At 39.8% G+C, this 22,480-nt stretch overlaps 1 protein-coding gene across 3 annotated transcripts; it reads left to right on the forward strand.

Annotated features, from left to right (window-relative positions):
• Window positions 1-1,115: 1,115 nt before the first annotated feature.
• On the forward strand, window positions 1,116-10,137 carry LOC127626498 (zinc finger protein 846-like). Of its 3 annotated transcripts, XM_052102309.1 has the most exons (4): window positions 1,116-1,505; window positions 3,432-6,865; window positions 7,473-7,664; window positions 8,926-10,137. In XM_052102309.1, exons 2-4 carry the CDS (start codon window positions 6,820-6,822, stop codon window positions 9,786-9,788), a joined length of 1,101 nt encoding a protein of 366 aa, XP_051958269.1. In that variant the 5' UTR covers window positions 1,116-1,505; window positions 3,432-6,819; the 3' UTR covers window positions 9,789-10,137. The 3 variants fall into 3 exon arrangements, with proteins under 3 accessions (XP_051958269.1, XP_051958270.1, XP_051958268.1); XM_052102310.1 differs by lacking the exons at window positions 1,116-1,505; window positions 3,432-6,865 and adding an exon at window positions 6,891-7,309; XM_052102308.1 differs by lacking the exons at window positions 1,116-1,505; window positions 3,432-6,865 and having other exon boundaries at window positions 7,331-7,664.
• Window positions 10,138-22,480: the final 12,343 nt, after the last annotated feature.

The following is a 22,480-nucleotide window of genomic DNA, read 5'->3' on the forward strand; positions in this document are numbered from 1 at the left end:
ATAAAATTAACTACACGTGTTTGATAAATTATTACATAAATAGGCTGATTTATTCATTGAAGTATTTGGAATTTTAAAATGGAAAGTGAAAATGTGTTGTTTGTATAGCATAGTTTTACCCAACTGAAATCAACCTAGTTTCGACATAAGGTAAGCAAATCGGATCGATTTTATGTGTTTTTAATGGTGTTAATGACGTTGATTCAACGTGACGTTCAAATGTCTGGTTGCAAACGTCCTTTAACGGTCCCCGAATGTATGCTGGAAATTCTGCAAACGTCACCACAAACGTCTTTTTGATGGCAAGAGGACCCAACATGAAGACGTTTAGGGGACGTTGGCAGAGGCTATTCAGGGAACGTCCTGGGGACCTTTTTTGTTTGCTGGGAGAGAACACATTAAACATATTTCAACTTGGACTTCAATGTAAAATCTTTCTGCTTTGGGTGATCATATGTATTAAGAGTATTTCCTTAAAATGAATATTTGAGCATAAAAAAAATATTCACAACTGAAACGATCATGTCACTGCTGAAACATTTCTGTATTGATCATTTCAGTAGTGAAAATGTTTACATTTGAACTCAACAATGCTAGCTAGAACATGACTAGCAAACACTGTTTTGAGCAGGTGTGCATACATAAATATAGGCATTATATTGTGGTGGTGGCATAGTGGCTAAAGCACAGGGCTGTTAATCAGAAGCTCACAGGTTCTAACCCCACAGCCACCACCATTGTGTCCTTGAGCAAGGCACTTAACTCCAGGTTGCTCCGGGGGGGATTGTCCCTGTAATAAGTGCAAAGTAAGTTGCTTTGGATAAAAGCATCTGCCAAATGCATAAATGTGAATATATTAATAAGATTATTAATATCTCAATTCATGTTTTGGGTTTAAATAGATAATAACAAAATAATACGATGCATCCAATATCGGAATTATTCTTATTGTGGGACCGCTAATTCGATAATTGCACTAATTCGGCTCATCCAGTGGGATGTCTCTGGTTTGAGGAAACAGCAGGTGCCGGAAGTACTATTCTATTTTGAGATCCGCCTTAAATGGGGGAAAGTAGACTTTTATTTTGACAACTTTGTTTAGACGCGATGCGGAAATACATTAAGCATTGTTAATAACATGCGGGCTGTATGAATTGTACTTTTAAATAATACTACTTTATTACTTTAATATTATAATAATAATAATAATACCTCGTTGTTGAACAGTAAACCTGCTCAGTATTCTATTTAACCGTGCATGATATTGTGCATTATATCATTGGGTGTCGGGTTGACTTTTTAGTGAACGAATCGTGTTGTCGTTATGTCTAAAGTTGAGCGTCTGAACGCGCGAGTAATGAAGTTACTGACATCAGCTGTGAATGAAGTAACTGAGATCATCATACAAACAGTTTGTGAATATCAGGAGAAAACAGCCCGAACACACAGAGAGAACGAAAGACTGCGGAGGAAATTACAAGAGCTACAGGAGAAGCTGGACAAAGGTCATTATTAAAGAGATTTGTTACTCGCTATGCTTTACCACAGATAAGGGATGTTATTATTAACCCTTGGTGAAATCTCTGTGACGCAAGACCTGGTGTGGCTAATTGCGTTTATTAAACGATGGCAACAGTCATGTGGTAAAAGACTGCTTTGCAACCGTAAACAGGGTTTTTCTTCCTTGTCAAATCAACCAAATTTGATACATTTCCCCCAGCTGAAATGTTTGTTAATACATTTTCGAAACGAAGCTACTCTATCAAAACATATACAGACAAAATATGAAGTGCCACGGTTCAATATTTACTGAGTAATGCATTATTTTGTGGATGGACCATTATGCCAATGATTTGGAGCAAAACTACAGGTTAAAAAAAAAACAGTGCCTTTGTTTTATTTTTACACATAGGTCTATTACTCCATTAAAGTCAGTTGACTTCAGCATTATATGCCTATGGAGTGAGTCCAAAAATTTGGAATAAAAAAAAAAAAAAAATGTGCATATAACACAAAGTGTTAAAGATAACTTTATATCCTTTCAAGATCTGGTTCTGAAATAAAAATGTTCTTTTTGATGCACGGACGTATCAGCCTCCAATATTTATCAGCCAATTATTGACCACATTAATACATTTTTTTTTTTTTAAGAAAATGCATATATGAATTTATAATTAATTAATAACACATTTTGTAAAAACTCTCTAAATTTAAATGCACAATCCAGGAATAATGATTGCCACAGAACGTAGAAGGGTTGGCATCCCTAAGAGCATGTAAAATGTCACTTTTATTCATTTGTTTTCTCACATTAATGAGGATAAAACTTTGTTACAGACTTGACCATTGTGAAAGTGGCACTTACCAATACATGTTGAGGTAAAACTATCCAAAACGCTTTGAAACTAGCAAATGTTTGACTGGTATGTTATCTATTAAGGTTGTATGATTGATTGTGCACAACACCAACAATATGGTGTTGTGCGATTACAATTTCCGTTTGTGCTTCAGTCAGCATTGTGTAAGCAAGCGGCACCCTCTGGATAGTATATTCCATTATCCTTAAAAGGGGGTATTGTGCCTTTGGTAACTTATTATTTTCCATGATGTGGTTCACATTTCCATGGAATTGCCCAATATATGCATAATATGAATTTGTGATGTTCTGTTATATACAGTACAAACATGTAAAATGTGAGTTCTGTTGTTCTGAACTGCAAAAACAGAAGTGCAAAAAAAGTACAAAATAGCCTTTTTTCATATAAATTATGTTGTCAAATTTAGTTATTTTTTGTTTTCATCTTATTATCTTCTATGTATCTTTTATTATGGCTGTCTTTAAAATGTTGGCTTGTCATCATGTGTTCCAATAGATCCAATCCATGTTCAATGGAAATTATTTATTGTTAGAACAAAAGCTTTTGTACCCCTTTGTACATTTTAAAAACATAATTCCTGACTAAAACAGTGATCTGATGACAAAATAAGGCAAAATATTGGTATCTGCAAATAATTTTTTGTTAAAATCAGTATAGGCAAAACATTTTCATATAGTGCATCCCTAGTCCCATTAACTAACTTTGACTTGCTCAGCAAAATTCTGCTGCTCTGCTGTGACAGTAGTGAAATATGAAAACTTACCATGAGGAAGACGGTTTACACTAATGGCTGCTTTTGGACCTCTTGTAGCAATGAATGCAACAAGTACTTGCATTGCGTTCTGAGTTGCATTCTGACACGTTTTGCTTTGTAGCTAGAAGTGCTTCCATTCATATACTTGTTTGAGGCATTCCTTATGTAAAATAGCTGTAATGCACAGCCTTGAGTGGCTTTGAATGTGGCTCATTCAACTATAATTTTAGCCTATAACTGTCAATTTTATAATAATAGTTTTAACTGAGTGAACATTAATCAACTTTGTTTCCCTACAGGTTCTCAGCCCATCTCTAGACAAGACCTGCCAACTCAATGTCAATGCAGTCAGCACTCAACCACCAGTACAGCAGACCACTACATAACACATCTCAAACAGGACCCAGGCAGTAAAGGATACCCACAAAACTCTGACTATATCTGTGTTGAGTTAACATTACCTGAACTAAATGAAGCAGAAAGAGACACGTGTGGCTCAAATGAGAGTGCTGTGGCGTGCGTGAGCACCGCTCACCATCAGACATGTGACAAACCTACTGCTAGTAAGATCTCCTCGAATGCATCTACAGAAAGCATTATATCTCAAAGTGATAAGAGTTTATCTCCTCCTGAAATCAAGACAGAACCTGAAAACCAATTTGCAGAAGAACCGTTTCCCCAGAATGACTTCATTATAAACACCAAGGCAAGTGTCATATTAGCGCAGAGTGTACTTCCTCCACAGACTCCTTTAGCTGATGTAGATCTTTCTGCACTGGCTTCCTGTGTCAGTGCCGATGCATTCAACTCATCTGCGGAGACGTTCTCCTATGATGAAGATCCGAATTTGCTATCAGACAGCCAGCAGCCTAGACAAGGCCAACTAGATAATGATGCCCGCCCTAGCTGCCTCATATGTGGAAAAACTTTTAGTAGAATTGGAAACCTCCGTATGCATCAACGCTGCCATACTGGCGAGAGACCCTACACGTGTATCTACTGCGGCCGGCACTTCAGTCATGCTGGAAACCTCCACAGGCACAAAAGAGTTCACACAGGAGAACGACCGTACAGCTGCCAGCAGTGTGGAAAAACTTTTAGACAGGCCAGTCATCTGCAGAAACATCAACGAATACACATTTTTACACTGCATTGCAACAATGCAGGAAATGTGCAACAAAGTGCGACATGCACCTTATTTCATTCATAAACTCTGTATTTCTCTGTCTAGTTGTCCCCTCTCTTGCCAGTTTTAGCTTTATATGGTATGTTTGTTAATCAGTTATTAAAAAAGCTAAATTGTTCCTAAAAGTTCTAAAATGGTTGCTAATTTACTGTTTATTGTCTCGCAGTACTTTGTTCAACAAAGCTGGCTTTGGCGTTAGTTTGGCACCAAGTATGAGTCAATTATGAAAATGAAATGTCATTATTTACTCTCCCAAATGTTGTTCCATACCTAATTCACACATGGAACACAAGAGTCAAATTCAGAGGAGTCATTTTAACTCTCAGAGATCTAGGCCTTTGGACTTTTGTATATGAAAATTGTATCCCCTTCTCTCACAAACTTCACTCCGTCTCATGGACTCGGATGTATGTCACTGCCTATGTTGTGCGAGTGTCCACTACTGGTGGAGGACGTGCAAGGGTTTAACTGGAACACACTTAACCCTTGATCGCTTGGAGCAAGTTGAAGGCTGATGTTAATTAGTGGAATTATTTCGCGATTTTTGCACTTGAGAAAACAATGTTTTCGGTGATCAATTTCAGAGGCTTTTGTATAGATCTCGAATGTTTAAAAAAAAAAAAAATCTGTATTAGAATGAATTGTTAGAAAGGATTAATCAATTTTTACACAAACAAAATTTTTTAAATAACAATGAACACATAATATAGACAGTGTGATACACAGTTTAAGGTTGCTAAAATTATTATTCTGTTAAATCTCAATATACATTTTCTAAACTTCATAATTGACTTAACTTCACTTCCATCATACATTAGAGTTGTGTGGGGGTGGGCTTGATGAAGCGCAATATGTTGTCAGGTCACAAAGTCAAATCAAAGTGTTTTTTATTGTCCTTCAACCATATACAGTTAGTACAGTACAATCGAGTTGCATTGTGGGATATGGGGCAGCTTGAAGTACATCAGAGTAGGCTCACTCCCTCAGTTTAAAATCGAGGGGTTGATGGTCTGTCAACAGAAACTTCCCTCGCTCACTTAACGAAGTGGAACGGACTTCCAAAATGGTGGCAGGGATTCTCCCGAAGGGAAGTGCTTTGGGGAGTTAGCGAGTGAATGTTCAAATAAAGTGGCATGCAGCCCCAGATTGGCAGAATTGCAACTTTTGTTTTAAGGAACTAAATGATATTGAATATTCATAGGGTAAAAACAGGGCCCTGGGTTGTTCAGCAAGTAAAGACGCTGACTACTGTTGGAAACTCAGAAGTGAAGATCAGGAGACTCGGTTGTATCTTCAGCAGGATTCTTTATTGAGAACACGAGCTGTCGGTAGCTGCAGTCATCAAGTCTGAGCAAGGGAACTTTACATTGTAGTTTATATACATTTAGAGGGCAGTGCTTAGAAATGGAGACAAAGCACCTAGGTGACGACCTTAAAAAAAGCATGCAAATGAAGTATACAGGTTTAGGAACCCACCCTAGACTCTAGAGTGTTACCAGTCCTAATCCAATCAGCATAACTATTCAATGACTGGGGCTGGGGTTCCAAGAGCCATTGAAGACAAAGGGTGAGAGTCTCAGTAATCTGACTCATTTAACTTACAATAGAGAGAACAGGACTGGCAGGAATCTCTTGCTGGAAAACTCTGTTTAACAGCTGATATAATCATCATCTATACCTCCAAATGCTAAATGCAATCTACTCTGCTTTCTCAGTTTATATACAATTGTATTGAACCTAGATTTAACATTTTATAAATTTGTAATACAACACTACCACACCTGGAGTCACAAGTTTGAATCCAGGGCATACTAAGTGATTCTAAGTTGCTTCCTAAGCAACTGGTTGCTAGTGTGTGTAGAGTCATGTTGACATCTGACATAAAAACTACACAAAGCAATAGCTAACACTATCACAGCAAAAGTTTTGGGAGGGAAAATGGCATATTTACTGCCACAGCATGCTAAATTCACACAAAAAGGTCACAGCTAGTTGCTGCAATTGCTAACACTTCTAAATATGTATTTGACCTGTAATATTTAGGAGCATTTACTGATTGAAATAGTTTTACATTATTATGCATTTTATTGCATTAAGTGTAAAATATTATATATATATATATCACCAGTGGCTTCCTAAAAATGCTTTACATTCGTTTTTTCTTCTTCATTAAATCTATGCTTGGTCTCTGATAGTTAAACATGTCAAATTATTTGTTTATAATTTATCTAAAATGTGAGTATTTCTTTTATGGGCTGTTAATAGATGGTCAGTAACAAACTACAAATAGTTGGCTCTATCTGTAATTTATTATAATTTTACCAGCATTTGAGTGTTATTGTACAATGATAATATATTTGAATTTAGTATATAAATTGCATACGTATTGTATGAGAATGTCTGTAAAATGTGCTGTATTTTATTACAAAGTTGCAGTTGCCCAATTTTGCTGTGGTAAGGATCGGGACTTCTAATTTGAAATCAGATGTAACCGGAAGTGAATGTGTTGTGCTACATATTGCTCTGTGGACGTGAATAAATATCTAAGTAAATATATAAACTGTAATTATCGTGAATAAAGTAATGAAGCGATAAGACAGATTAATGTCAATACATTTGATTATTTTAATGTGAAATTACATTAGATTATTTTATTAACGTTTGATCAAGCCGATCAGATATATAACTGAGCTTGTGTTGAAGAGATATTCTGCAGGTCTAAATTATATTCTAGAAGTATCCTGTTATTTTCTATAGTTCTACATTCTATCTATTCTATAATTTCATATTCTATTGTGTTATATTTTAAAGTTCTATATTATATTTTTCTTTATTATTCTGTTATGTTCTATAGTTTTGATTTGAACGTATTCCCCTTACAAAAGTACTGTGGCGATGGTACTGAATGATTACTATATTCATATTTAATGGTATTTACTGAGTACTTCTAGGGACTTAAAATTCACCTAAATAATAATATTGTTGTATAAGGTAGGTTATGTGTCCAAAAAGCATGTTTTTAGTGCTATAGTACATTGTAGTACGTTTCTGTTAGTGTAGCAAATGTGTCTTGTGTGCTGTGCTTACAGTATAATACTGATACTCTCTGTGACGCTGGTGGTGTATTTGTTTCTTTTATTCGTGTTCAATACAGTCATGTCCAAACTCGAACACCTGAACTCGAAGGTCGCCAAACTACTGACGGTGGCAGTTCATGAAGTTCTTGAGATTGTTAAAGAGACCGTAACACAATATCAGGAGAAAACAGCGAGAACACAGCGAGAAAATGAACGACTGCGCATCAAATTACAAGAAGCACTGGAGAAGTTGGCCAAAGAGAGAGAGGGTAAGATGCAGGTCTTTACTTTTAATAACAACAAAAACTACTACAGCACTATCCTAAACACCAGTTCGTCATGGCAACATTTTCCTGATCCATGAGGTCATCACGTGCAATGGCTAAAGGTTGAAATTGAGGTCATTTAATCTAATATGTAAAAACATATAAAATGTTGCTAATGTATGTAGCTAATGAGAATCCCTGAATTTATGTAGTTTATTTTGAGATACATTTATTATTTGTCATTTCCCTTGTTTTGTTTGAGGTGATTAAATCAAAGCTTTGTTAATAACCGTCCAATAAGTGAAAAGCTAGTATTTGAAATAAAATATCCCATACAGCTCAAGTGGGGGAAGTAGATTTGTTGTTCAGAATGTTACATTTACAGATCTAATCGCCCCAAAAGGCTCCCTAGCTGCCTTTTATTAATTATGCTTCATCATTATTCAATAAAAAGAAGTGTATTTTTTTCTACCTATTTTCTACTTATTTTTTCAACCTTGATACACTTTGCGACCAGAAAAAAAAGCACTTTGAATAATTCACTCAAAAATGAAAATTCTCTAATCAATTACTCACCCTCATGCCATCCCAGATGTACTCTTTCTTTTTTCTGCTGAACATAAATAAATATCTCAGCTCTATAGGTCCTTACAATGCAAGTGAGATGATAAAAAAAAATGTTGAAGCTCCAAATGCAAATAAATGCAACATAAAATTAATCAATATGCCTCCGGTGGTTAAATCCATATCTTCAATAGCCATTGTACCCTACGTAATTGTTATCCATCTTTTCTTCTGCACATTGTAATGTTTTCATGTCTGATTGTAGTTAAAGGTGCACTATTTTGAATAGTACAAAAGATAGAAGATCTGTTTAAAATGATACATTCACCCGAGATGAATACTGCAGTCCAGTCATAACAATATTCTAGAAAAAGCTGTTTTACTTCTGTACATAAGGGTGCACCACCCTCATAGTGGTCGCTATGTTGAGATAAATATGAATATTTTTATATCCGTATCCCCCCTATTATCAAACACTCTTTGTTGCAGAATGGGTGTAAATACCAAATAACATGTGTGACATACATCTGTGAATAGAGTTTCTACAGTGACATTGATAACTAAAAACCTTTGCTTTTGTGTGATTGTGCATCCCATAGCTGTCTGTGTAAAGTTCAAAACATACCAGCAATATAGTGTGTATATATATTGGTGCACAATATCTTTAATCATTCTATCTAATCATTTCCTCTCTTCATAGTTTCCCGACATGCCACCGTCTCCAAATCATTTAACTGTGTCCCTCACCAGCAACAGATGAACAAGCTCTCACACATAAAGTCAAACTTCACCCATACACAAACACAGAGCGACTGCAGTCACATGACTGATCCAGAGACAGTGTGCGACCTCAGTGTCGCTCTCACATTAGCCGGGTGTCAGAAGACAAGTCCAGTTTCAAAAGACAGCCCACCTGCAAAAGTTAAAGGCACGGATTTACTCAGCACTGTTAAATGGACACAACACATTTCACATGAATCAAACGCATCATGTGCAGACAGCAAGCCAGACATTACCGTTGAGCACATTAAGACAGAATTTGATTGTACCCAGAACATCTCTACACAAATGCAGCTTTCTCAAAGCAGCCATGACTTTGCAGAAGACCTGAGTGTCGCCATGGTTAGACAGGAACCTGTCACTTCAGGTCCAATATTCACAGATGAATCCAGCGACTATGGACTGGCATTTATCAACTCCGGTCACAATACAACGGAAAGACATTTGGGATACGGGAGGGGTGTCCACTCGATTCCTCAAGGTGAAGAGCATCACGTTTGCTTGGTTTGCGGCAAGACGTTCAATCGTGTGGGGAACTTGCGGATACATCAGAGGTGCCACACTGGAGAGAAACCTTACCGCTGCCTGATATGTGGCCGCTGCTTCAGTCAAGCCGGAGACCTGAAGAAACACAAGCGCGTTCACACTGGGGAGAAACCATACTGCTGTGCTCGTTGTGGGAAAAGCTTTAGCAGAGGAGAGAACCTCAAACGGCATCAGAAGATTCACATCGGAGAAACATCACATCTCCAGCAATCAGAGAGAAATCCGCAGATAAACTAGTGTTTCAAAATGTTAACAGCAACATAAATTAAAGACCCCATGAAATGAAAATCAGAGTTTTGTCTATGCTAGTGTGCTCTTATAAGTTGACACTTTTAGCAGATAAACACATTTCTACAAATGTGGATAAATTAATATAACATATATATCTGTAGATTGACCTTCTGTCTCTGACTTTAGGCTGTTAGGTATTTACATAAAAAAGAATGTGTCTCGCCCCAACTTCTTGTTTCATTAGGAAATATGTCAATATAGGAAAGAAAATTGTGTTCATTGAATCATTTCATGGGCTCTTTAAAAGGCATGGGATAACATGAATAAAGAACTATCATTAAAAAAAGATGTGACTGCATGGAGTGCTTTCATCATTAAATTAATTCTTCTTAATTCTGTTGCAATAGACTAGGATTTCTCATTTTTACTTTGATTACTATGTATCTTCTGGAACAAAACATACAATAATGTTATTGGACAGTTTTTTCTGTCCCATTTTGAGTGGTCAGAAGTTTATTTATATATGTTTTGTAGTATGTCATTTCTGTAACAAATTTTATGGTGGCAGATTGTTACAAATTTGTTATACAGCCTAGTTTTATGCAACCTGTAAGTGGATGCCAAATTTCATAAGGATCAGCCCTTCACAAGGCAGGTTATTAGCTACTGAAATCTGATTGACTCCTGGAGATTTTTCGAATCTATATTTAAAGGATATGTTAGCACTTGAACCAAAGAAGATGCACAAAGAACAGCTGCAAAACTATGACAGTTTTTTTTAGTTCTAGCGCCCCCTACGGGTAAAATTTAACAAACTTTTGTGTGCATGCTCAAAATGTCCTCTTTACTAATAATAATAATATGGCAGGCCGAATCAGTTGCAAGACAGGCCAATCCCAGTCCTCCCGATGCCAAACCGGGGCTGGTTCCTAATAGAGTGCTTAGTGAGTGTATATCAGTTTTAACAAAATGCTAATTAAAAGGTCGATAATGAAAATTACATGCAAATGATGTCATCAACCTGCCTCACATTCTTTCTTACATGGAAAACAAAAGGCTTCATAGGCCCAGCATAGCAGAACTGCAACATTTGTTTTAAGGAATTAAATAATATCTAAACTTCATTAAATATAGGTAAACACTTTGTAAAAACTACACAATACAATAGCTAACACTCTGAACTGTATCACAACAACAGCTTTGGTAAGAATTGCAAATGAATACTAATCACAGCTTAACTGTCACAGCTTGCTAAAGTCACACAAAAAGGTCACAGCTAGTTAGCGCAATTGCTAACACTTTTGGAACAAATTTAGCAATTTTCAAGATGACTTGTAATATACACTCACCTAAAGGATTATTAGGAACACCATACTAATACTGTGTTTGACCCCCTTTCGCCTTCAGAACTGCCTTAATTCTACGTGGCATTGATTCAACAAGGTGCTGAAAGCATTCTTTAGAAATGTTGGCCCATATTGATAGGATAGCATCTTGCAGTTGATGGAGATTTGTGGGATGCACATTCAGGGCACGAAGCTCCCGTTCCACCACATCCCAAAGATGCTCTATTGGGTTGAGATCTGGTGACTGTGGGGGCCATTTTAGTACAGTGAACTCATTGTCATGTTCAAGAAACCAATTTGAAATGATTCGAGCTTTGTGACATGGTGCATTATCCTGCTGGAAGTAGCCATCAGAGGATGGGTACATGGTGGCCATAAAGGGATGGACATGGTCAGAAACAATGCTCAGGTAGGCCGTGGCATTTAAACGATGCCCAATTGGCACTAAGGGGCCTAAAGAAAACATCCCCCACACCATTACACCACCACCACCAGCCTGCACAGTGGTAACAAGGCATGATGGATCCATGTTCTCATTCTGTTTATGCCAAATTCTGACTCTACCATCTGAATGTCTCAACAGAAATTGAGATTCATCAGACCAGGCAAAATGTTTCCAGTCTTCAACTGTCCAATTTTGGTGAGCTCTTGCAAATTGTAGCCTCTTTTTCCTATTTGTAGTGGAGATAGAGCCCGAAGCCATTTGTTTTGAGAATAATGGCTGGCTGATGAAGTTATTGGCTGCAGTGGCGGCTCCAGACAATTTTGATTGGGGGGGCAATAGGGGGTCCTGGTCATTTCAAGGGGGGGGGGGGCTCATGAAAACCAACAAAAAATACAGTGGACACGGCTAATAACTGCATATTACTGCTACTTAACTACTTTGTTTTTATTTAATTAATCAATTGCAGTTTGCAAACAATATGCTCAAACTTTAATTGCCATAGCCACACCCATGACAGAAAACATATTTACAAAATAGTATTTATTCTCATACTCTCACCACCTTTTGATTGCCCTACTTCTGTCCAGTTTCCCCTGGCATCTTCTCTGCTCCTCTTTTGTCCAGTCTCCTCCTGGCATCTTCTCTCCTCTCTTCAGTCTCCACAGGTGTGATTTACTGCAACATATGAGTTTATAGTACACATGAATAGGTTAGTATTTATGGTAAATACAGCAATACAATAGCAAGAGGCTCACTTCACTCACAGCTCTTTTGTCCAGTTTCCCCCTGTCTTCTGTGCTCCTCTTAACTCTCCAGTCTCCTCCTGTCTTCTCTCCATTCTCCACAAGTGTGATTTCCTGCAACAATTGTGTGTTATAGCACATTAATACAGTACAATTTAAACCTTTTAAAATATAATGTAAGGAGTGTACTCACCACTTAAAAGAGAACAATTCGCCTGCTGTTATGATTGGCTGCAAAGCGATCAATAACAACATCTACATCCATCTCTTTTGTTCTTCTTGAGCTGATTGCCAGCACAGCAAGATTGCTGGTTCGGACATCTCCACTTTTGTTTCTGAGGTAGGTTTTTAAACGCCGTAAGCAGGAAAAGCTCCTCTCACAAGCAGCTGTTGATACAGGCAGTGTCATGGAGATGCACACAAGTTTGTATAAATCAATGAAAGCCTCCTTGTATGGCCTCAATAGAATCAGCAAGTCATGGGTGCTGTTGAGAGAGACCCCATTTTGTTTTTTTCTGTCAATGAGGCGTTTCAGTTGATGTAGTTCTGCTGAAAGGTTGTCTTCTAATATGCCATAGTGCCTAGCCATGGGTTGAAGGGCATCTTGGTGCAGGAAGGTGTTGTGTTTGGGATTAATAGCTGCAACTCCTTTCATAACGTGGCAACTGTCAGCAGAGAAGCGCCTATTCAATTCGCTGATTAAACGGTCAAGTACTGGGAAAAAACAATGGATTTAGTAGTCTTCTGGTGTTTGCAGTATATTTTTCCTTGTGTGGCTATTGCTGACATGAAACTGCTGCAGGTGGGAGGGCTGTATTATTTTTCTTTTTGCCTGTTGGCGCTGCATGTCAATGCCCACTCTCTCACACGTCACATGCGCCCTGCCACAGATGGGTCCAAGTTTCACCATTGCGTTCTTCTTTGAGTGTGTCAACCAGTGCAAAGACCAGATCAGTGGCGGATGCCAAATCGAAATCGAAGATAAAGTTTTTGTGAGCCCAAATATGTTCTCCAGCATGTAGATTTGCAAAACAAACTGTGCATCAATCAAGCCATTTAGTGATCTAGCCTCAATAGCTCTATGGCTATTTGTTTGATTGCTGACTTCCTCCAGTGTGGCTAAGATGCTAGGGAGGGTTTGCTTTATTGCCCAAAGACTATAGTACTGACATGCCCATCTGGTATCTGACAGACGTTTTAATTCCACAGCTCTTTTAGTGGGCTCAAGTTCTGTTTGTTTCTCCATGAACACTTTGTGAGTTACTGAACCAGAAAAAAAGTTGTAAAGTAGCTGAACTGTGGTAAAACAGTCAGCAACTGGTTTTACATTACGGACACAGTCAACTAAAACCAGGTTTAATCTGTGTGCATGGCAGTGGATGTACACTGCATGTGGGACTTCTCTGCAAAAATTTTCCTGAACACCGTTGTTGCAGCCAGACATTACAGATGCCCCGTCGTAACATTGTCCAACGCATGCATTTTTGTCTATATTGAATTTAGCCAATGCCCCTTTCACTGTCACAAGTAAAGACTCTGCATCCAAACCATCAGCTGGAACAAAATCAAGAAACTCTTCATGAATGTCATCATTGTGTATGTAGCGCAGAACAATAGATATCTGCTCTTTTTTGCTCACATCTTTTGTTTCATCCACCATTAAAGTAAAGTGCTCTCCTAGTTTAACTTTGTTACTAACCTGTTCTCTCAAAATGCAGGCCATTATATCAATTAACTCGTTCTGAATGTCATGATGGACATATTTTGCATTACCTGGCCCACTAGATAATTTTTTGGATACAGTGCTATCAAACTTCCCCAGCAGATGTAACATTTCAAGGAAATTACCTCTGTTGGTGGACTGTTCATTCTCTCTGTGGCCTCTCTGACTAATGGTTTGACAAGCTGTAAAGCACAGTGACTCAACAACTGCTCGCATGTAGATCCTGTTTTCTTTCACAATTTTCTTATGTCCATCGTCATGGAGGTGCGTCAAAATCCTCGATCCGTTTTTCTCTCTCTCCTTAAACTCACACCACCCTTCCATTGCCACTTTGTGAGAAGCGCTGGCGTTATGTTGCTCTCCAGTTTTTAAACCCTTCCTGGGTGAAGCCCTTTTCTGAGTGACCACCAGATCCATGCACACTGTGAAAAAAATGACGACAGGCAAAACAAAAAGCCGCGTCTTTTGACACGGAATATTCAAGCCACTGGTACCGTTTGAACCACGAGCAACTAAAACCCCTGGATGCTAGCTGCCCCTGCAATCCAAAAGAACGACGCGGGTATGATTTTAGTTGAGGCTGTCTTGGTTTCTCGGCTGGGCCATGGCTTAAATCCCCCGTTAAATCCACTCCGCCGTCAGGATTCCCACCATCCGTGCCCGCTGTAGCGCTTGATGAGGCGCCATTTCTTTCCATCTGCTCACCTGTCTCCTCCGACTCGGGGGCTGCGAGTTGATCCGGTTGCACGTCCTCATCCTCCAATTCCTCGGTGTCCTCTGTTTCTAGGATCAAGCAGGGCTCGCCCTCCACTGCAATGGGTATATTTTCACTCCTATTGCTATTTCCGTCTGCTCTCAATTTTTTTTTAGGTATGACAAAGCGATCCATTTTTAGCTTCAACTTGCTGTAGCGTAGCAGCTCTTGTGGGCTCATGGCAGCTCTTGAACGCAATGGCATAAGTGGCGTAAGTGTCGTCGCAGTGATTCTTATGTTTATATTTTTTTATATGTTGAATAAATTATTAATTATTATTGTTCTGCGTAGTTTGAAGAGAAACATTATTAAATCTTTATCGCGGATATATATATATATTTTTAATTAGGAAGGGGGTGGGGGGTCAAATGGGGGGTCAAAGCATTTTTTGGGAGGGTCTTGAGACCCCCCCAAGACCCCCTGGCGCCGCCACTGATTGGCTGGCTAGCCGGCTCAGCCAAAACCTAAATGGCTGCTGCAGCCGCCAAACTTTTCATAGCTGCAAATGGCTGAAGCTGCCACTTCATGTCTACAGATGTCTGTTATACTGATTTACTAGATCTCAATATTTCCAAGCAATGCATGGCTTACACTATATTTCTACAAAATGCAATACAATGTAATAAAGAAAACACCAGATTTTACTTTCACAACGTATGTACATATTTATTTTGTAGTCTGTATGCTACTAAACATTTTCAAATAGCCTACAATGTGTTGTGTTTAGGCTAAATGTATGTAGGCTAAGTTGTATACAATAACTTGGCATTATCATGGATGAAGCTTATCATATTACACCTTGAAGGAGCAAGTGATGATCGTTTGCCATTGAGCAGTAGGCCAGTGGAACTAAACATGCATTCCACCGGCACACTACCTGCGTGACGGCAGAGATCGCGGAGAAGTGTGTTGATTAAGAACGCAAACTTTTGTTGAATTTATGAGAAATCTACAGACGCAAACAGACGAAGTGTAGTAAAATAAAGATCTAAATGTGTATTTCTGCCTTTTTTTCACCACAAGTCTGAAAGAAGACATGTTATTGAAGACAAATATCCAAAAATCTCAAAATTGACCAGTAAAAAAAAAAACGATGTTTTTGCCTGCCGTGTCTCGCCTTAATATAAACACACACTGTTATCAGTATTATTTTGGACAAAGTTTTGCACATTTCACTTCAATGTACACTGAAGCATGCGTCGTGAATTAGCAATGTGGAAACGGTGGTTTGTTACTGCAGTAATATCACGTTCAGTGCTATAAATCTCTCCGATCCAGAATATTTGGTTCATAACATCAATCTTTGATTCAGGTGTTTGGGCAACCGTGCCCTGAAAATTTAACAAAAGTCTGGGTAGGCCTAAGTTAAAAAAAAAAGTAAGTAGGAATTAGGAAAGTATGTGAGAAGTGAGATCAAAATTACCTTGCTTGCTTCTTTCCGCCATTTCACCTCAGTGTGAGAAAAAAATGCATTGCTTCTTCTGTACGGAAAACGAGCAATTTTAATTGGTCGTCAATTCACTGTGAGTCTGTGTATCGTAGCAACGAGCACAAGACTATGCTGTTATGAATCCAGTGGGAAAATAGATCTCGTGTATTGTTTATATATTTCGTGTGTGTATATGTCTCTATGTGATAGAATTATTATTTGATGCAAATAATTCTAGCCGGCTCAGCCAAACTTTATCAGATGGCGGCTCAATTTGGCTTACGAAATTATTGGCTGGCGGCAGCTGAAATTCTAAATGGCGCAAATGGCGGTGCCTGGCGGCGGCTTCGGGGTCTAAGTGGAGATGAGTGGTACCCGGTGGGGTCTTCTGCTGTTGTAGCCCATCCGCCTCAAGGTTGTGCGTGTTGTGGCTTCACAAATGCTTTGCTGCATACCTCGGTTGTAACGAGTGGTTATTTCAGGCAAAGTTGCTCTTCTATCAGCTTGAATCAGTCGGCCCATTCTCCTCTGACCTCTAGCATCAACAAGGCATTTTCGCCCACAGGACTGTCGCATACTGGATGTTTTTCCCTTTTCACACCATTCTTTGTAAACCCTAGAAATGGTTGTGCGTGAAAATCCCAGTAACTGAGCAGATTGTGAAATACTCAGACCGGCCCGTCTGGCACCAACAACCATGCCACGCTCAAAATTGCTTAAATCACCTTTCTTTCCCATTCTGACATTCAGTTTGGAGTTCAGGAGATTGTCTTGACCAGGACCACACCCCTAAATGCATTGAAGCAACTGCCATGTGATTGGTTGATTAGATAATTGCATTAATGAGAAATTGAACAGGTGTTCCTAATAATCCTTTAGGTGAGTGTACATTTAAATTTTTTTTGCATCCCATTTTTTTCAATACCTGACCTGTAATATACATTTAATTAGTGTTCTTAGTTGAGTCTGAGTCTTCAAACAGTTGAGTCAGAGTCCAAAAGTTTTAGAGTCGGACTCAAGACAGATTCGATAACAGGCCAAGTTTGAGTCGAGTCCGAATGAATCTGTTCATGAATCTGATTTCAAATTATAACCGTAAGCTCAACATCAATATTATAAGCTTATTTTAAACTTCACAATTAGTATCCTGCTGAACAAACTTCAAAGGGGTTTCAGAATGTAAGCATATACCTTAGGCGTCTGAAGACAAAACTGTCCTTCAACACGCTTCTTATTTCATATTTCAATTTTTTTGTTGCTTTTTCTCCTGAAATCTTTAAATACCAACCAAATAAAATTTAACTGAGCTCTTCTTTAACCACAAAAACATGGGGAATAATCATTTTGAGTCATAAATGTATGAATTAAATTTAGAATTGTCCTTCAAAAGTGTCAAGAGAAGTAGGATAAAAAAGATATGCATAAGTTACCCAGTGCTTTACAATAAAAATTAAATAAAATTTTAAAATTCATCTTGTAACATGAAGTTTCATCCACAAACTGTCATAAAATAATACATTTCTTTTATAGTTGAAAATTAAATTAAAAACAAAATATTTCACTGCCCATAATATCCTAATATTTTATTGTGCATGGTTGAATGTTGTGAATGGTGGACAAATGCTGTAAAGGAATGTATTTTGAGGAGCTCGGCAATGCTTTGGAAAAAAGTTAATCACTAATAAATAGGTGCTGTTTAGTTGCTTTAGCAATAACGTTTCCCCCGAACTAGTTAAAAAGTTACAGTTAATTCATCTATAATGGCCCAGTTCAATCTGACAACACTGCGTGGAAGAAATAAAAATTGGACTTGTGACTTATGCATGTCTTTTTTTTAGCCTACATCTCTGACAATTCTGAAAATGATTATTCTCCATGTTTTTGAGGTTAAAGAATAGCTCAATTAAATTTTCTTTGGTTGGTATTTAAAGGTTTCATAATGATTGCAGACCAACGTGGCTGCTGCTCAAACAAATATAAATTTTTATATAGATTTTTTTAATCTTCTGCGGTAGCTGCTGTGAGAAGCACATGAATGCATCAGGGATTTAAGTACACGAGCAGCACTCAGAACATCATACTGTCGTAACCTCCATTCACTGATGGAAGGAACGAGACTTTGTGTCGATGTAGTGACACTAGGGGTTGCGCTTGAGAGCACTGAACACCTCCCATTCTTCGAGAAAAGGCCAATGAGAATTGGCGAGTGGAATTTGCATGCAACTCCCCTGGACATACGGGTATAAAAGGAGCTGGAATGCCCATTCCATTCAGGTTTTGACATTGTGCCCACTCTCGACATTGTGTCGATGTATAGTGGTCCCTATAGAAAAACACCACAACAGCTGAACCATGTTACGTGAACTGCTGATGCAGGTGCAAGTAACCTCCCCCAATGCCCCAAAAGACATCATGTAGTTCCCCATGCCTGAGGGGGGGAAGCGATGTAACTAGCATGGGAGCAGGCTGCGCCAGCCGCAGCATTTTCTCTCTATGTTTTTCTCTCCAGAGAGTATAAGATTCGGCTGGGGCCAGTTAACCCTATTGTATGCGCAGGGGATGGTGTTCTTTTCCTTTCCTATCCTTTCAGGGGAAAAAGACTCCACAGAGGCCACACCCTGCCTAGAGAGGAGGTTAAAATGTGGTGATACGTCATGTGGGCTCAAGAGTTGCACATGGAAGAGGCGCGGTGTTTGGTCCTGCCGTGAAGGGAAGGAGCTCTACAAACACTGCGACCAGGGCAGAAAGGCCTCTGCCCAAGGGAGATGCGGGTCCACCGAAAGGGAGACCATACCGTGGAAAATACATCATAGGGGCAATCGGCACCTGTGGAGCACCTATCCCAGTACAGGGCATATTACTACCTGTAGTGGGACTGGCTGCAATCTCCTCCGCCGAATTCACGGGCCACAGGGCTAGGGAGGAAGGACATCAAGGTTCCATGACATTGTGAACTCGACTGGGGGTAAAAGCGCATGTTTTCACCTCAGGGGAGGGGAAAGGCTCTATACACAAGCAACACACCCAGCCAGCTGTTCCACTTTACCAAACTTAACCTGTTCATACCTGACAAAACACGGGATAAAACCGGCTCAACCCGGAGATTGTAAAATCTCGCAAATGTGTTGGGTGTAGCCCAGCCCGCTGCTCTGCAGATGTCTGCTAGAATGTTGCCATTGGCCAGTGCCCACGAGGATGCTACACTCCTGGTAGAGTGTGCTCATATTCCCAGAGTGACGGGCATGGGCTGATTCTGGTATGCCAGAGCAATGGCATCCACGATCCAGTGGGCAAGCCTCTGTTTGAAGAGAGTGTTCCCTTTCAGCTGTCTGCCAAAGCAGACAAAGAGCTGCTTGGAGCATCTAAAACACTTTGTACGATCCAAATATGTGCGCAAAGCACGCACTGGACACAGCAACAACAGGGCTGTGTCTGCCTCCTCCCGGGGCAGTGCTTGCAGGCTCACCACCTGATCCCTGAAGGGGGTCGTGGGAACCTTGGGTACATAGCCTGGCCGGGGTCTCAGGATGATGTGAGAATCTGCCGGACCGAACTCCAGGCAAGTGTAGCTGACAGAAAACCTTTGCAGGTCCCCAACTCTCTTGATGGAGGTGAGTGCAATCAGGAGGGCCGTCTTCAACTCTAGCGGCTCAAAGGGGGCACCCCGAAGGCCCAGGAGGACCACAGAGAGATCCCATGAGGAGAAGAGGCGTTGCCTGGGAGGATTCAGCCTCTGGAAGCCTCTGTGAAACCTGATGATCAGGTCGTGCTTCCCTAGGGACTTACCGTCCACTGCGTCGTGGTGGGCCGCTATAGCGGCTACATATACCTTCAAGGTGGAGGGGGAACAGCTTCTCCTGCAGGAAGGAAAGCACCAGTGACGTGCGGTCTGGGTAGGCAAACTAGGCACTGCCTACCCTGCCAAAATTCAAAAATAAAATGTTTATTAAATAATAAACTTGTATTTGTATTTTTACTTTTTATTCTTGTGATTTTTATATATGCAATATGTGTGTTATTCCAATTGTTTAGACGTTATGATGACAAATGTAGCAGTTACGCTTAATCAACTAAAAACAAATGGTAGAATAAGCAGTGCTTTTACGGTCCATTCATTGCAGATGACAAGCGGAAAACACATGTTGCGCATGCGCACTTCGATCCTGTATTCTTTAACATGTACGTCAAAAAGCACAAATCTGCTGTGCCTTTTGACGTAAATATGTTATGCCCGTAATCATCTCCGTTACGTATCAGACATGGACCAATTAAAATCGAGATATTCCTGGACATTTGTGTAGCTAACGTCACACAACAGCTAGCATACATGCCTAATCCCCGCCAAAATCAAAATCAAAATGACAGCACCGGCCGTAATCACGGAATTCAGAAATTCTCTCTCGATTTTAATTCAAAATATGAGCTAATTGCAAGAGGGAGGTCTACGCCAGCCTTAGATGGCCTAGTACAGCAAAAGGGCCCAAAAATTATCCGATCATTTCAAACTGATTGGTATTTAAGAAAAGATTGGCTATGTGGCTGTGCTAACAATCAGCGGCTGTACTGCTATCCCTGCCTGCTTTTTTCAACCTGTCAGACTGTTTGGACTTCAGCGGGATATTGTGATTTGAACAACCTGCCCGCAGCTTTAACCAAGCATGAAAAGTCGTCAGCTCACATCCAGTGTCAAATTAAACTCAAAACCTTTGGAAAATCTCGGATCGACCTTGCACTTGACGAGCAAAGGAAGCTGAATATAACCTACCACAATGAAAAGGTAAAGGAAAACAGAGAGGTTTTGAAGGATCTGATAAATGCGACCTGCTTTCTTGCAAAGCAAGAGCTTGCGTTTCGTGGCAATGATGAAAGCGCTAGCTCTAGCAATAGGGGCAATTACATTGAGTTGCTGGATGTGCTAGCTGAGAAAGACGAGAGGTTGGCTAGACATCTACGTACATCTACTGTATTTTCTGGAACATCTAACAGAATACAAAATGATCTGATCGACTCAGTGGCAGACGTGCTCCTCGCTGACATTAGGAGTGACTTAAATTCGGCCCCCTTTGTTGCTGTGGAGGTGGACGAGTCGACTGATGTGACAAATAAAGCCCAAATATCTGTTGTTGTACGTTATGTATGTGGAGGTAAAGTAAAAGAAGCCTTTCTTGGCTTTGATGATGTCAGCAACGACCGGAGAGCAGCAGCTATTTCACAGTATGTATTGGGCACGTTAGAGAAATACAACTGTTGCGATAAATTGGTTGCGCAGACATACGATGGAGCCTCTGTCATGGCCTCAGAGCTAAATGGTGTGCAGGCAAAAGTTAAAGAAAAGGTGCCCGAAGCTATATTCACGCATTGCTATGCACACAAGTTGAATCTGGTTCTAGCCCAGTCTGTGAAATGCATCCCCGAGTGCAGAACATTTTTCAAGACAGCTGAGGGACTTTCTGCTTTTTTTAGCAAATCATCCAAACGCACCCATTTCCTGGACGAGACTGTCAAACGCCGCATACCCAGAGCAGCAGCAACCAGGTGGAGCTCCAATTCAAGGCTGGTCCAAACGATTTTATTTCACCTTCCAGATCTACGTGCCATGTTTAAAGCAATCGGCGACAATCCAGACAACTGGGATGGTGAAACATTGGCAATGGCTGCTGGGTTTGAGTTGTGGCTTTCAAAACGGTCCACCTGTTTCCTACTGATTGCTTTTGAAGGGATCTTCAATGACACCGATGCTCTCTTTAGCATCCTTCAGTCCAAAACCATGGATATCGGATTCTGTTGTAATCGCATCAAAGACACAATGAAAGTGTTGGACAGCAAGCGACAGGATTTTGACCGTTTTCATGCACACTTTGAGGAAAGATGTGATGAGATGGGCCTCGTTCACCGCGAGACACGAGATGGGCTGTCAAACCAAACAGAACGAGCTTGCATCTACTACTGCATTCTGGACAATGTTAATGTTCAGATGAAGACCAGGTTTGTGGATAATTTTTCCGATCTTGATTTCATTGGACTGGTAGATTGTAAAAAGTTTGAAGAGATGTTGCGCCAGTTTGATGACAGCAAACTGGAGAAGCTGTCAAAGTATGCAAGGTACTTTGACTTTGTCAGGCTGAAAAGTGATCTTGTGGGGTTGTATGGCTCACAAGAACTCGGGGCAAATCACCGACACAGCTTCTTGACTTTTTAATTCAGCATGACTTGGAAGCAACAGTTCCTGAAGCAACAAAGTTGCTGCAACTGGTATTG

This window comes from Xyrauchen texanus, chromosome 33 (genome assembly GCF_025860055.1).
Source record: "Xyrauchen texanus isolate HMW12.3.18 chromosome 33, RBS_HiC_50CHRs, whole genome shotgun sequence".
Taxonomy (NCBI): domain Eukaryota; kingdom Metazoa; phylum Chordata; class Actinopteri; order Cypriniformes; family Catostomidae; genus Xyrauchen; species Xyrauchen texanus.

Excerpts from the sequence above, each read along its gene's own strand:
- LOC127626498 (XM_052102308.1), top strand. The coding sequence starts at position 7,382 with ATGTGTCTTGTGTGCTGTGCTTACAGTATAATACTGATACTCTCTGTG. Across the intron at positions 7,665-8,925 it reads GTTGGCCAAAGAGAGAGAGG|TTTCCCGACATGCCACCGTC; the intron begins GTAAGATGCAGG and ends CTCTCTTCATAG.